This window comes from Podarcis filfolensis (assembly GCF_964270895.1).
Source record: "Podarcis filfolensis genome assembly, chromosome: 9".
NCBI lineage: Eukaryota > Metazoa > Chordata > Lepidosauria > Squamata > Lacertidae > Podarcis > Podarcis filfolensis.
Window position 1 is genome coordinate 22423187 of NC_139610.1, and position 15893 is coordinate 22439079.

At 42.4% G+C, this 15893-nt stretch overlaps 1 protein-coding gene across 2 annotated transcripts in view; it reads right to left on the reverse strand.

Annotated features, from left to right (window-relative positions):
* TUSC3 (tumor suppressor candidate 3) overlaps positions 1 to 15893 on the reverse strand; it is a 128049-nt gene that overhangs the window by 17116 nt on the left and 95040 nt on the right. For both annotated transcript variants that reach the window (XR_014551989.1, XM_083630678.1), the window contains exon 7: positions 11614 to 11677. Coding sequence is in view for 1 of the 2 variants with exons in the window: in XM_083630678.1 (XP_083486804.1) it covers positions 11614 to 11677 (64 nt within the window). In the remaining variant the exon portion in view is untranslated. The remainder of the gene's footprint in view (positions 1 to 11613; positions 11678 to 15893) is intronic.

Below are 15893 nucleotides of genomic sequence, written 5' to 3' on the forward strand. Positions count from 1 at the left end.
TTTTTGTCAGCTCAAAACATTTTGAAATCAATCAGTCAACTAACCATTGCAGGCTTTTATTTGTTTTTTAAAGAGGGATGGAGAACTACCCCCAACACCCACCCGATAATCTGTTGCGGCTCTAAATCAATCACAAAAAACAGGTCTCTTAGGAAGGAATTTTGAAAGTACTTGGAACTTCCTGACTACTGACATTAGGCAGGTGCAGTGCTTGGAAAGCTGATTTTGAAAAGGAACTAGTTCTAGTTCATCCTGTTCAAAAAGGAATTTACTAGTTCCAGTCCCAGTTTATGCTTTTACAAACCAAACTATTTCAGTTCAAGTTCATTCAAATGGAGCTTGGATGGAAACTTCATCCTCAGAAATTTCCCCCCAGCATTCAGAATGTTACAAGTGGCTGCGCAGGGACTAAAAAGAAATAAGATGCCATACACGAGGAATACAGGCCGGCAGGAAGTCAGCAGGTAAAGCTTTCCCCACAACTGTATTTCCATACTATAAAAGGCTAGCCCTGCTTAATATATGCCAGCCACTCAGCTATTAAAGACACAAGGCACCAATCCCTTTGTTGCTGTACTTCTCACTGCAAGCTGTTCCTGTTGGAAGGGAACAAATTTCTTCAGCAGGGAAGATACAGGAAATGTCTCACATTCCTTCCTTCTGATTGTTTAGCAACAGTGACTAAGAACCTTTGTATCTGCCAAATGTGGCTAAAGTGTTACCCAACATTTTGCTTGCTTGCTTTGTAGACGCTTAATTGACATTTTAAAAAATGAAAGCAAAGAGTTTGGGGAAGCGGTGGGGACATCTGAAAACCTGTAAGAAGCTGCACTGATGCACTGAAGATTTCTAATGCATCCGTTAAACTTTAGAAACTTTGGTCCCCTTGCAGGCAACAGAAGACAAGTTTTTTACCATTAATAAAACACTTGTGGAACCAATGTTTTGTTTGAAGCTGTAAATACCTGCAGAGGAAGTTTCAGAAGGATTTTGCTCCTCCAAAATCTGCTTCCAGAAATGGGCAGAACAATGGGAGGGCCAGTCCTTAAAAGATAGCTGCTTTCTTTCTGAAACCTCAGTTTGGGTTGGAAGGTAGGCTATGATCCAGAGGTACTTACGGTACTTAAATCAGATAGATAGTGAGATTTACTTAGGCCTATTGATTTCAACGGGCCTACCTCGAGTATGACTGACTCACATTGGCTATCAGCCACTGTTTCATTTGAAATCCAAAACTTAAGGAAATGACCTTCAGCGATGCAAGGGGCATTGGCACTTCTGGCCATGTAGTTAAAAAGGCAGGAAAATAAAACTGGCAGAGTTGCTCATTCATTGTATGTAAACGGGCAGACACTTGGCCTCCTTGTCCTTCAGGCAACTCAGCTGGAAAATTGAAAAAGTAAAATCTCACTGAAAAACCAGATGCTACATCTGAGCCGAGATATCCCGAGCAAATAAATTACGAACGTATAAATAAATAAAAGGCCATTGGCTCGCTAAGAGTTGGCCACTTCAAGTACCCATTTTAATTTGTAGAAGATGAGCTTTAGGCTAAAGCTAAAGCTCCACGATGGGTTCGAATCTAACCCAGGTCATTATTTATTGAATCCATTTATTCATAGGGTAATAATTACCAACATTTATCAAACCCTGGCACCATGGAAGAGGTCAGCGGCTGGAAGCGTGGCCAACGAGGCAGAGAACACTGCCAGCTTCCCTACACTCAGAGACTCCTGATACTTGCATAATCCCCCCTTTCAGCAGGGGCTGGCACTGGCTCAAGAGATAGCAGCATCCTTTGGGAGGAGTGTGCCGTGGCGGCACTGCAGCATGTCAAGAGTTAGGCGCCAGTAGCAACTTCCAGGGTAAGCCTCTTCAAGCTCCTGCCATTTTCTGATGTCGAAAAGCAAGCTAAGAGCAGCGGCTGAAGGAACCTGTCAATTAGGTCTCCACAGGGCAGCTGTCAGTTTGCTCAGTCTATTCTCTCACCATGATTGGCACTATCCAGTACCTGCCAAGAAAGGCACAAAAGGCACTCTGACCAGCTGGGAGTAGAGAGCATATTTACAGCCCGAACTATAAAACAACTGGTTTTATATGCTGCCGGAGACTCCTTAACATGATATGCTTTAAGCATGGTGGAGATGGGAGATACATCATCACCTAGCAACATGCAACCCGAATGTTCCCTTCTGCAGAAGATAAGAAGTGGTTCACATCCCACCTGATGCTCTGCTAGAATTCGGGGGTTGGGGGTAGCAATGTCCTTGAATGCCAGAAATTGCAACAGAGCTATTCTGCCTAGTAATTCAATAGAATTTGGACACCACTGTGAAACAGCCACCTAGAAATGATCTGATATAATTGAGGCCTCTTCTGCACCCTCTTATACAGAAAAAAATTATTCCCAGTGCACTCAGACAAACAGTTGCAGGTCATCAATTAAGAGGTGTATTGTGTCATAAGCCAGATGCATCAGGTCTGAATACCTACTGGAGCACTTTCTGCAACTTTTGACTACCACACTTTTAAATTTCCTGAACGCTGCAGCTTAAAATATTGCAGGACTAGTCATTAGAATTTGTTCCCGTGCAATGTTTGCTTAGCTTTAGGGCTCTTCTTTCAAATTCTGAATCTCCGATAGTCTAGTACACTTAGGCTTGACTCAAGTGCTCAATCTGTCTCAACCCGCCGCTCCTGTCTAGGCACTCAGTTCACAGATCTGCAAATTGTTAGGAGGTTTGCTGCAGAGCGCTGAAAAGTCAAAGGCTGTGCACGGCAGTAGCTTACATATGAACTACACACTGCACAGAACTGTCATATTGTTTCCGTTTAAGAGCAGTCAGCACAATGTGTGTGTGTGTGTGTGTGTGTGTGTGTGTGTGTAGGGCATCAGATTTAGAAAAAAAAAAATATTTAACATCTATATTGTTGACTTCTTCACCAGCTTTGACACTGATCACATTTGAACTACACGTTCCCAGGGACATTGTAGAGATCCATCTACCATTGTATATGACATAACTTGCTTTTTAGGTGCTTGAACTACCATGGCCCCTAGATCACTTAGGACAGGGCCGAGAAAACTGTGGCTCTCAAGACATAGTTGAACCAGATGCACCATCAACTTGTAGAACAATCAGATACTCAGTCATTTTCTACACCACTTAGAAAAGTGTAATTATTGAAAACAAGGGCCTTTGTCACTTGTCTTTAGCACTAATCAGGAGACATAATTCCAATTGAAATATTAAGCAGTAAACGTAAGGATGTTGTTGTTTTTCTAAAGGAACCACCCTCAAGATAAGCTCTTATGAAGCTTGACTGTTTCTGATGATCTCTGAAGCTGAGAACTTATATTCTATCTAAAGCCATCAGACCCGTGAAGGTAAAGATTTTAAAATCCATTTCAGCCCAGTCCAGCTACAACAAGCAGAGGATGGAACTACAGCTGACTGGATGATAGACCACTGATTTTCAGATCTTTCCCTTTCGGTGAGATAACACCTGGGCTACTTAGAAAGGTGCCAATCAAACTGGTTGGAGAAAATAGGTTTTGAAAAGCTTGAAAATGAGAACCCAAAATAAAAGTTGAGACACGGATTACAATTACACGTAAAAAAAAATCCCCAAGTATGTGAAGTAGAGGAGAGAAAACATTGATTTGTTCTCTGAAGAAAGAAATATTTTGTAGTCAACACTTCAGAGAAGTGGAAACGGAAGTATATGGTCACCCAAGGAGAAAGTATATCGCCCCCCAGTATCTTTTCCTTTATTTATTCTCCATATTCTGCTGCTTATTTGGTTTGGCTATTCTTATGGGGTTGCTTTTTTCCTCCAGCTATAAGCTTTATTCTTCCAATCCTGCCACACCCAAAAATGACTGCCCACTTTCCCTGTCTCTTATATACAGAAGGTCACCTCAAAACATTTGAACAGCTATACTCCTCTCTTTTCCTTCAAGTCCCTTTCAGAACTAAGCTTTGTGAAGCCTTAGGCTCATTTCCAGTTGGAGAAGGCCCATGGCTCAGTGATACAGCTCATGCTTTGGGTGAAAAATTTCCCAGGTTTAATCTTTGGGAATCACCAGGTAGAGGTGGGAAAGACTCTGATTAGAGGACTTGGAGATCTTCTGCCAGTCTCAGTGTTTTCCAAACTTGGATCTCCAGCTGGTTTTGGACTACAATTCCCATCTTCCCTGACCACTGGTCCTGCTAGCTAGGGATGATGGGAGTTGTAGTCCAAAAACAGCTGGAGACCCAAGTTTGAGAAACACTGGTTTAGATAATACTGACTTGCTATAAGGCAGCTTCTTATGTTGCCTTATGTTAGCCAAACATGCCAATATGTTTGCTGGCTGATATTCCATTCATCAGTCCTACCTTCTTCCTTTTATCCATTACCTCTCCCATTGGAAGCTTCTCAAGGGCAGGGAACTATTTTTTAAAAAAGTTTATATTAGCTAAGTGCTATCAACGCTACTAATTTTTATACCCAGACTCTCTTGAAGTTCAGCCTATGCAGCAAGACACTTCTGTGTTAAAACTGACCTTAAAATACCTCATTAGTAAACTAAATAGTTTTCGGAGCTTAGTTACCAACATTTTATCTGCATTAACTGTATTTTAGAAAAGAATTATTGGGGAGTGGGGAGGAGGAACTCTGCAGGTTATTGTAAATCCCCACAGTAACGACCTTCAGGTTTATCACTTGCTATACAAGCAAATACATAGCTTAAATGGAAAAGTCTTTTGATAAAGAAAATATTTATTACTTGAGCCGCATTAAGTGGAATGTTATTGCAACCGCAAGTATGAAAACAGCACAGATTACAGTTGCTAATCTTCAGCGTTCTGGTGCGAGAAAACCTAAGCAAGCATTGTGAAAAGCTTAGGGTAAAAAAATGTGTGGAGAATAGATGCAGGTTTTTGGCAGTAGGAAGAAATGTTATCTAACTTCTAGGGTGTGTGTGTGGAGGGGGGAGAGAGACACACGAAGCATGTGTTGTGGGGAATGAGAGGAGAGGATTAAAAAACAACAACATTCCCTTCCTTCATTTGCTAAGACATTCAAATAATGAGAAGGCTGAAATATCAAGGACAAATAGGGGAGGAAATTATGTTCCGAATGTGAACTCCAAATGTATGTTTGTTTTAAAACAGACTTTCCCCATTTATTGTACTTAGGACCAAGTATTAAAGTTTGAATCAAGAACAGGAGAATGACAGTTGCAGGTTTTGCTAGATGGTACTGTTACCAGGCGGAAGGGACGCGGGTGGCGCTGTGGTCTAAACCACTGAGCTTAGGGCTTGCCGATCAGAAGGTCGGCGGTTCGAATCCCTGCGACGGGGTGAGCGCCTGTTGCTCAGTCCCTGCTCCTGCCAACCTAGCAGTTCGAAAGCACGTCAAAGTGCAAGTAGATAAATAGGTACCACTCCGGCGGGAAGGTAAACGGCGTTTCCGTGTGCTGCTCTGGTTTCGCCAGAAGCGGCTTGGTCATGCTGGCCACATGACCCGGAAGCTGTACGCCGGCTCCCTCAGCCAGTAAAGCGAGATGAGCGCCGCAACCCCAGAGTCGGCCACGACTGGACCTAATGGTCAGGGGTCCCTTTACCTTTTACTGTTACATTTTGCAACTGGCGCAGGTTTAATTGTGACCCTGTGGAGATCTCTGGCAACTGACATCTCCATTTGGCTGGCCCCTCCAACTTCCTTAACCAGGTAAGCAGAAGAGCTTATTCATTGCACTTATAGCCCACATTTTCCTCCCAGGAGTACATGGTTCATCCCTCCCCTCAGTTAATCCCTACAACATCCCTGTGAGGTAGGTTAAGAGACTGTGATTGGCCCAAGGTTTCATGACTGAATGGGGATTTGAATCCTGATCTCCCAGATCCCAGGCCGACAGTCTAACCACTACACCGCCCAGCATCCTAGAGTATTTCTGCTATGGGGCAGCTATAAAAATTTAGTAAGTAGATAAAAAGAGGGAAAGCAAAATGTCACTTAGAGAAGGATCAGAAATGTTATCCTTGAAGCTTGAATTTGTTTTATTCTGGATTGTTTTATTTGATGTTTTAATGTGTTTGTAAACTGCTTTGAGATGTTTTCTTTGAAATATAAAGCGGTATAGAAATTATGATGATGATGATGATAATAATGAAGAAAAAAGGTGCCTAGACATTTGCAACCTAGGTTTAAGGTGCCATTTGGGAATTAAATTGTGTATCTGAGTTTCTAACACTGGTTACAGGTTATTTGTTGGGGGGGGGGAGCACATATTGAAACGCTCCTCTCAAAAAACTAAAACTGTGTTTTGTTGTGCATCTTGGTTGTTTTTGGTGAACTCTTTTCTCGGTGTACTAGTTTTCTATTTATAAAAAACATTCTCTCTTCCAAGTGGGAATATTTCAACATGAGATTTCTCTACCTATAGTCCAAAGAACTTTTCTTCTATGGAATAAGTGAGTCATTTCAACTAGTAGTTGTCAATGGATTAGTATAGTCAATTTGGTTCTTCGGTTTTTCTGTCTTTAAAGTATGGGGAGTTCAGAAAGATTTCCATTTTGTCTCAAGTAGCTCTGGAATAAGGAAGTGAGTAATATCAAGATATGGATGGGCAATCTAAACAAGAGCTCAAAAGGCAAAAAATACTTGCAATTTGTAGTTTAAGAAATCCTTTTGCTTTAGTATTCAGTTTTTAAATGGCAGAAGCATAACAAGTCTCTTTATTCCATTCCTGACATGAAGAATGTATGTTTACCGTTGAAATGTGAAGTAATTATCCTAAGAAGCTTCTGTTTGAGAATCTGTGTTCTATGGTCTAATTATTCTCAGAATTGAAGAATAATTAATGTAATGCATGATGTGTGTCTATGATTGTTTGCAGATCAATGCCTGAAGTAAAGAGTCATTTTTGAAATGCCTTGTTTAGAAATACAATTGAATGCATTCTGATAGGAAAAAAAATGTGCTTTCGTCCTTACTTTCGTGAATATCAGCATGCCTCCCCCTCTTTCTTTCCTACAATGTCTGTCAGCAAACCACCAATGCATCTTTATCCAGGTACTTAATGATGGAAAGATGATGACATATGTTGATTGCACAAACTAAGGTCTTTGATGAGCTTCTAAGAACATTGGTACTGGAACAAATATGTGACAGTCGTTTCTATGCAGTCATTCTGTTTTATTTCATATAGTTCAGTCTATCTCAAACGCATTTCAGCTCCTGGGATGATTTATTGATGGCACCACCCCTCCAAAAGGAAGCTACTCAGGGCAGCCAAAATATTGATGTAAGTCTGCCTAAAACCACAAACTATTATTTGTGAAAATTACATACAGCACCTTCAGGCAATGATCATCCAACTGAGAGGGTGACAAATATGTTTACAGTACATAAAGCTTCATTCTCAATTGCACCTGATAACAAGCTACTATTGCTCTTAGAAAGGAAAACAGGGCTTTGCCAGTTTAAGATAAATGAGAACAGATGCTGAGGAAAAATGGCACTACACTGTGGTTATAATGACAGATTAGAAGCGATCCAAATCTAAAAACAATTCTCAAACTGCGTTCAGCATTAATGTTTCTTCCCCTGAAAATATCTGTCCTTGGATGCACTGTATGTAAAAGAAACCAAGGGGTGGAAACCCATCTATTCCTTTCCTGGGAACAGAATCCACATTTTGGCAAGTTTGCTTTTCGAAATGTTGCTGTGCAATAGGAAGCTGACTTATTGAGCCTTGTTATCCCTTAAGCAAGCTTTAGACAGGCCTAAATGAATACACTTTGACAGAATTACCCTGGATTTACTTTGACATAAATGAAACAGGCATGATGCTCAATATTGTACAGAAACCTGCTAGATGGAAAAGGCAGGAGAAGCGGGAAGGCAATCCCTGTAAGCTTACGGCACCATGCCTGGATAGCACCGTACAAGTAAGCTTGCACTACCTGAGAAGCACTGTGCACAAACACATTGCAGAGAAAACTAAAGCTGAAATGCTTCTGCTCACATTTGTTGGCTCAACAGTACACACCTGCCTGTGGCTGCCACCCCAAAATCCCTCCTAGCATTAGCCATTTATGGACAGAGTTTTGCTTAAACATTTTCTATCCCCTTTTGGAACAAATGAGGGCCCTCAAAGTAGTTTACCGTATTTTTCGCGCCATAAGACGCACCTAGTTTTTAGAGGAGGAATGCAAGAAAAACAATACTTAAAGGGAGTGCTGAGCAGAGCCTGTATGCATCCCAGGCTCTGCTCAGTGCTCCCTTTCATGAGCCACGTAGAGCGTGTGTGTGGCTCTTGGGGCTTTTCTCGCCCGCCTCCCTCTTGCATTCACTCCATAAGACGCACACACATTTCCCCTTACTTTTTAGGAGGGAAAAAGTGCATCTTACGGAGCGAAAAATGCAGTACATTTAAAAAAAACAGAAAAAAGAAAGCAAAGTGAAACAAATCACAAACAAATACCAAAAGTTAAAATTAAAAATTTAAAATAATCACAAGCTGATTAGAAAAGCTGAAAAGGAACAAAGTAAGGACCCCAACTACCTTCAGTTATAGGCAGGGCCAGTCTGGTATGAGAGGGATGACTTCTCCCACTGGAGACAAGGCAAAAGGCATATTAAAATTCAACAATATGTTTTTCATAAAACACTGAGAAATTCAACAGCATTATCGGGGAAAGTGATATTTTGTTACTTTCTTCTTTACTGCAAACATTTTTGAATAGACAAACAGAAACAACAGCGCAGCTAATAATTATTGCTGGTACATAAAGGATAATGGAAACAAACTCTTCCAAGCGTAACTGTTAAAAATCCATATGTAAGACTTCACACTGCTTGCATAACCTCTTTGCATCACAAATTTCAGTTGACAGTACTGAGCCATGAAATAAAACCTTCAAAAACTCTTGTGGGATGTGCTAGTTTAAATCCTCTATTCAAACTAGAAAGCCGTGAGAAGGATGTGTCAGGCCAGTAAAGAAAGGTTCCTTGGCAACTTGGCTTTGAATGTTACTGTAAGTCTGATGAAATTTATTGAAAGTCAGGGTTCACTGAACCCCTTGGGACTCTCCTCTATAGAAAATTTGTTTAAGGGTCCTTTGATGACCACCCTCTATCCACCCAAAGAGACAGAAGCATTTGAATTAGAAACACTGGTAAAAGTTGGAAGCTAATTGAAAATCAATGTTGGGAACCTGCAATCATCAAGGAAGCCTTGCGACTACCACTTCCTGAGCAGGAACTATTCCCTCGCCCTAATATTTCCCACTTATGGTAATGTATGAAGTTGGAACTGCTAGTTGTGAAGTATTACCACCTGTCTGTCCGATCCATGGGGTGAAAACAACAGCGCACAAGGGAGTTTCATAAAACAACAGTTGTCTTTAACACATCCATAGTTCCACAGAACCATGGACTCCCCATACATTTTGGTGAGTCAGAGAATATTCCATGCACAGTCCCCAATACAGTAGTGAATACCGCAAATAGTTCTCAGAGAGAATCCAGTATGAGGACCAGAATCCACTGGAACCCCACCCCCCCATCTTCCATACCATCCTTAAATTGTGCAGCATTTCTGATGTATATTACTAATGGTGAAAATGGGGAAATTTTGACAGCAAACAGCAAAACATTAGGAACTCTCAGATTTTCCTAGTGGTACTAGGAGCGTTGTGGTAGATATAGGTTAATATGGCAGCTTGGGCAGAACACACAATCAGTTACAATTACTCTGTAATACAAGTAAGACAATTCCTTCTAAAATCTCCTGCAAATGTAATATGATGACCCAGGACTTCCATACACACTGCCCAGGCTTTTGCCCTGAGGAGGTCACTTTGGTGCTGCTAATACAGCTGTTTGACTTCACCCCCAGAGACACACTCCACTGTGTCACAAGACTGATGGATGTCAACACCACAGTGACTTCTCTGCATCAAAAAAGGATTGCCCTACGTTTGTTGCTACTAGGGAGCATAACCATACAGCCAACATTATTACCTGACTGATGAACCTATTAAAAGAGAAGGATTTGTTCAAATGGGTCTAGGCCCTTAGAGCCTGGAGTTGGTGTTGCGGTTATGCGCATCCATCCCATTTTATATAGACTTTCTTTTCTAATCAGATATATACAGGGAACGACAATTTTAGGCCTGTCCAATTGACACATGATCGCTGATATGTGGGTCCTTTCGGACCTGGAAGAAGGCAAAATGGGGGTGAAATGGGGGTGGAACTGGGGAGGGGCAGAGCACGCTTATGCATGCTCTACCGACATGTGTGGGGGACAGAAACAGAATCCCTGCACAAAATGTTCACTGCTTGTAGATTATATATACCCCATCCTTGTGATTCAGCCAGATAGAATCATAGAATCAGAGTTGGAAGAGACCACAAGGGCCATCGAGTCCAACCCCCTGCCAAGCAGGAAACACCATCAGAGCACTCCTGACATATGGTTGTCAAGCCTCTGCTTAAAGACCTCCAAAGAAGGAGACTCCACCACACTCCTTGGCAGCAAATTCCACTGTCGAACAGCTCTTACTGTCAGGAAGTTCTTCCTAATGTTTAGGTGGAATCTTCTTTCTTGTAGTTTGGATCCATTGCTCCGTGTCCGCTTCTCTGGAGCAGCAGAAAACAACCTTTCTCCCTCCTCTATGTGACATCCTTTTATATATTTGAACATGGCTATCATATCACCCCTTAACCTCCTCTTCTCCAGGCTAAACATGCCCAGCTCCCTTAGCCGTTCCTCATAAGGCATCGTTTCCAGGCCTTTGACCATTTTGGTTGCCCTCCTCTGGACACGTTCCAGTTTGTCAGTGTCCTTCTTGAACTGTGGTGCCCAGAACTGGACACAGTACTCCAGGTGAGGTCTGACCAGAGCAGAATACAGTGGCACTATTACTTCCCTTGATCTAGATGCTATGCTCCTATTGATGCATTGATCCTATTGATGGGTGGGGTAGAAATAATAATTATTAATTATTATTATCCATCCATTCATTTGTGTGGAGAAGGTATGAGTACTTAAGAGATGTAAAATGGCATGTGTGTGTTGGGTGGGGGAAATATGTTTCCAATGAGACTTGCTTCCACATTTCAACTAGGAATACAATCCTTTGTTGTGATAAAGGAAGACCTATTTGCTCTCCAGATGTTACTAGACACCAAATTGTTGGGGATGATGAGAGTTGCAATCCAACAATATCTGGAGGGCAACTGGTTCCCTATCCTTGCAATAACGGCAAGTTTAGCAAAAGATTAAAATGATGATCTTGTCACTTGATGATCACTGCTGACATCCTGAGCTGATCCATAGTTTAACACAACATAGTTGGTTTCTGTTACAAGGGGAAAAGAATACGCAACACAGCACCAGGTAACCAGTTAGCAGTATACAACAAAAACATCTACCTTTCTCTACACATAAAACCCCCCAAACTATTGGGCATCATCTTAATCACATAGCAAATAGACAGGGAACGCAATACCTGTTCAAAACCTCAGTGATATTCACTGTCAGTGCAATTTCATGTAATAGCAGACTCTGCTTAGCTTGCCTTGTTCCATCCATCAACATTTGAAGGATACTCAGGAGCAGTATAATATGAGACTCTGCAACGAATTGTGCTTGGCTGCTTCCATGAATGTAACTCTAAGAAATGGAGGGAAAGGGAGAGTAAGTATTAGATTAGCACATACAAAGGATTTTTAAAAGGATACAATTAGTTAAGATATGTGTCAGCAGAATTAAAAGCAAATAAAATCCAGCCTGGCAAAAGCAGGGTACAAAGTACAAAGAAATACAGAGAAATGACAGAGGTGCATAAACACGGCTGCAGAGCTGCACCTTTCTAAATTCTTGCTTAAAACCAAAGAACTATTATGGGAAATAACTAAAAGGGGTAGGCTACTGCCATCACCATTGAGTTATCTCCCATACTGTCATCACACCATTGGTGGCCTTCCCAAAGGCATTTGACTGGCTATTGTTCACAACCGAGTCTTGGACTAGATGTGCCTTTGGCCTATTCCTAGAAGGCTATTCTTAAAGCAGTGTTTGTCTGCCAATTTCCTGAGCTTTAATCAGAATTGTAGCACTAACACAGATCAAAACCTAAATATTGAACAGCAGGTACTGGGAATTATCCAGCAAGCTGAATTTTTAGCCTGGCCCTTGTGTGCTACCCTCCCTGGGAGATTCCATACTTGGTTCCATTAAAAAAAGCCACAAAACCATTAAAAATACACAAAAGTATCAGAATGATGCTTCAAAATGTTGCCAGATAAGACACTATGTAAGGGTCGAGGAGGGACTAGGCCGAGGAACAAGACCAATTAGAAAATGGCAGTCTGAAGATGTGAGTGCACATATGTTGAAATACTTGTCATTCAGTGAGGTGGGAGGGGGCACTTTATTTCATTCATCCAAAAGGACAAAGGGATCCACTCATGTGAAGGGCAAGTCTATGTACAGTGGTAACTCCATTTACGAACTTAATTAGTTCTGGAGGTCCGTTCTCAACCTGAGGTGCGCTTTCGCTAATGGCCTCCCACTACCGCCAAGCCACTGGCACGCATCCCGGGGCAAAGTTCACTACCTGGAACACCTACTTCCGGGTTAGCGGAGCTCGTAACCCAAAGTGTTTGTAAGGAGGACAGTACATAACCTGAGGTTCCACTGTACTGAGGGATCAGTGGCCTTCTTATGCTAAAACTTCAAATCTCTTCCAACACTTTTTCATTTCCCAGTGACGGTGACCTGCTGGTTTCCTGGACCACTAACTGACCATTTACCAGAAAGTTAATTTCTACACTTTTCATAGATGAGGTCCACCCAAAGCATGCAGATTACATTAATTGTGAGGTATACATTTATTACATATGAAATAAAATCTACTGCTGCTTTGACAGCTGCCTATGCAGATCTTGTAGACCTTTTGTCTTTAAGGCAGAAAGGAGGGGGGGGGGATGAGAGAAGAGCCTTTGCGTGACATGATGCTACACTGCATGAAAAAGAAGTGTTGCACTTGTTCTGTTGTCACTCTTATATTTAAGTGACTGTGGTATGGACGAGGGTGCATGTAGCTCAGACCCTCCTAAACTGGCACCAGCTCCCCAGGATTTCAGTCAGGGGTATCTCCCAGTCCTGAAATACTGGGAATTGAACCTGGAACTGCGTAATGCAAAACAGATGCTCTAACAGTGAGTTACAACAGGCTCACAGCATGTGACAGCGAATAGCTGGCAGAAAACTAAAGTAAAGTAGGAGCACTGATAAGAGGATGTGGGGCTGGGAAACCAGCTGGCGAATAATTATTTGTAAGGATAATTTAGGAACCCAGGAGTCACTTCCAGTACAAAATTATATTGTACAGAACCAAAACTTGTAATTTATACCTCAGTTTTGGCAAGCTCCTCTAAGCACCACCACCTCCACACTAAACTTCCTGTGTATGCAGTCCCTCTATAAGCAGAATCCCCACCCCACGATAAATAAAAGCCTATTACAATGCTATCAAATTTCAGGATACCTGAAGGAAAGTCAACCTAAGGGATGGAAGTTAATGAAGCCTAAATTAAATCAAGCGGCCTACAGAAAGGTAATTAGGGCATCTACATAGCCATTAACATATAGCACCAAAGTATGCAGCACCTAAGGTACCTGTCAGGGAATCAGGAGCAGGAGCACTGGGGAGAGAGGAATTGGAGAGCGAAGGGGAAGAATCCGAGGGAAGCGTAGGGGACTATGACAGTGGCCCGAGAGATTCCATGAGCTTCTCCAGCGAATCAGAAGATTCCCAGAAGGGGGCTCCGATGGTCAGGGCAAGGGGGGTCCCAGGGGGGATGCACCAGAAACAAGGAGCCAGAGGGGAACCCCAAAGCAGCAGTGGAGGATCGGGACCATTTTCCCCACCAGAGCGTAGTGGGGGGGAAGAGTCACATGTGTCAGGGCCAGCGTCTCCTCCGGAGGGGAGGGAGAGTAAGTCAGGGCTGACCACGCCTCCATCGGAGAGTGGGGGAATGGAGGGGAGGTCAGTTGCAGCTAGCCCACCCGAAGGGGGAAGCAGTGACAGCAGCAGTGAAACGGTTAGGAGGAAAACTGCTGGCTGGGCGCGTGTGCCAAGTTCAAATGTACAGGCGTGCGGGACAGCAGGAGACCTGGATGGGGAACCAGCTCCTAAAGCCCGCCGGAGGGAGGGAGAAGGCTCAGGGGAATCAGCGTCAGGAGAGGCTAGGAAGGGCGAGACCCCGGCGGGCAGGCGGACCCAGAGGAGGAAGGAGCAGCGGAAAAGGTGGAGCAAGGCGAGGGTCTTAAATTGGTGTACAGGGGGAGGAGATTCAGAAGGGTCATCAGCGGTCTGACAGTTGAGACGTGGGGCTGCGCGCTGCGGCTCTGGAAGTGAAACTGAACTTCAATAAAGACTTTTGTATTTAATAAGAAAGCAGCGTTGGTCCTTTGTGAGCTGGGACCTTGGGCAGCCTTGACAGTACCTGTCAGGAGTTGAAAACTATATATCTCAAAATGTAAATAACCAACTCCCTAAGATGAAAAGACACACAAATTACTGCTTTTATTAATGTGAACATAGATAATGATCCCCCCAAAAGTATATATGGAACTGGATTTGAAGAATGAAGCGGCAATACTTTTGATGATCTGCACCCCGGTTCTTTATAGAGATGGGCCAGCTTCTAAAATCTCTATTAGTATGAATTGGGGCTGGAAAAACGAGTAACATAGGATTTCCTTTCCTGAGCACTTTGACTTTGAACACTTAGAAAAGGATGTTCAGAGTTTGGAAGATTCAAGTTTGGTTCGGACTTGCTTTTCTCTCTCTCCCCCCCCCCCCTTTTATTTGCAAACCTCTTGAATTAGAATCTGAGCCAAGTTCGGATAAACTCTTATGCTATCCCTAGTACTGCTTTTGCTATACATTTGGGGCAGTTTCAAGCAATGATGAGCTGGGAGTAGTTAGTGCAACTGTTCCTGGGCTTGCAGCCAGGGTGAAGTGCATCCAGAAGCAGTGGTGATTTCAAAATGTATTGCAAGAGAGTGCGTACGTATGCTCTAAAATTTATCCTTAGGAGCCCTTCTTGTATAATGGTCGCATGTTGAAGATAGCACAATCATGTTGTCTCTCGGGAGCAACAGGCACAGGTCACACAGCCAAAAATTGTGCCACCATGTGTGAGCAGCATTTGCCAACATAGTCAGAGCAGCTTGCATATTATTTTAGAGGCTGGGTCCAGAAGGCTTCTCTGTCTGAAGGACCCACAGTCCCATATATACTGCATCCTACATGGAACTGAATTACGTTCACAATGAAACCTGAGGGAGTCTGAGGAATGTTCTAAGCTAAGCCTTATTTGACAAATTAAAAACTAACAAATCACTGGGGTCTGAGTGCATCTACCTAAGAGTTATTATTATTATTAAAGAACTCAAATATGAAACTGCCAATCTTCTAGCAAAATATGTAACGGGTCCCTAAGGTCAGCTTCTCTACCCGACTGGAAAGTGGCCAACGTATCAATATTTTTTTGAAAAAAGAGATCTGGGAGAATCTGGGAAATCACAGGCTGGTTAGCTTAATGTTTGTTCTAGGAAAACTGGTGGAAAGCAGTGCAAAATATAGAATTACCAATTGTAGAAAAGAGCAACTCCTGCCTCACTATCCTTTCAGAGTTCTCTGATATGTCAACAAGCCTACAGGTAGATGTGTCATTGTGTATGTAAGACTTTAATAATAGTAGTAATAATAATAATAATAATAATAATAATAACGACAAAGCACCTCATCCGTGTCCCCTGAGTAAAGTTTAGCAACTCATGGGAATAAGGTAAATCCTCTTATGGATTAGTAACT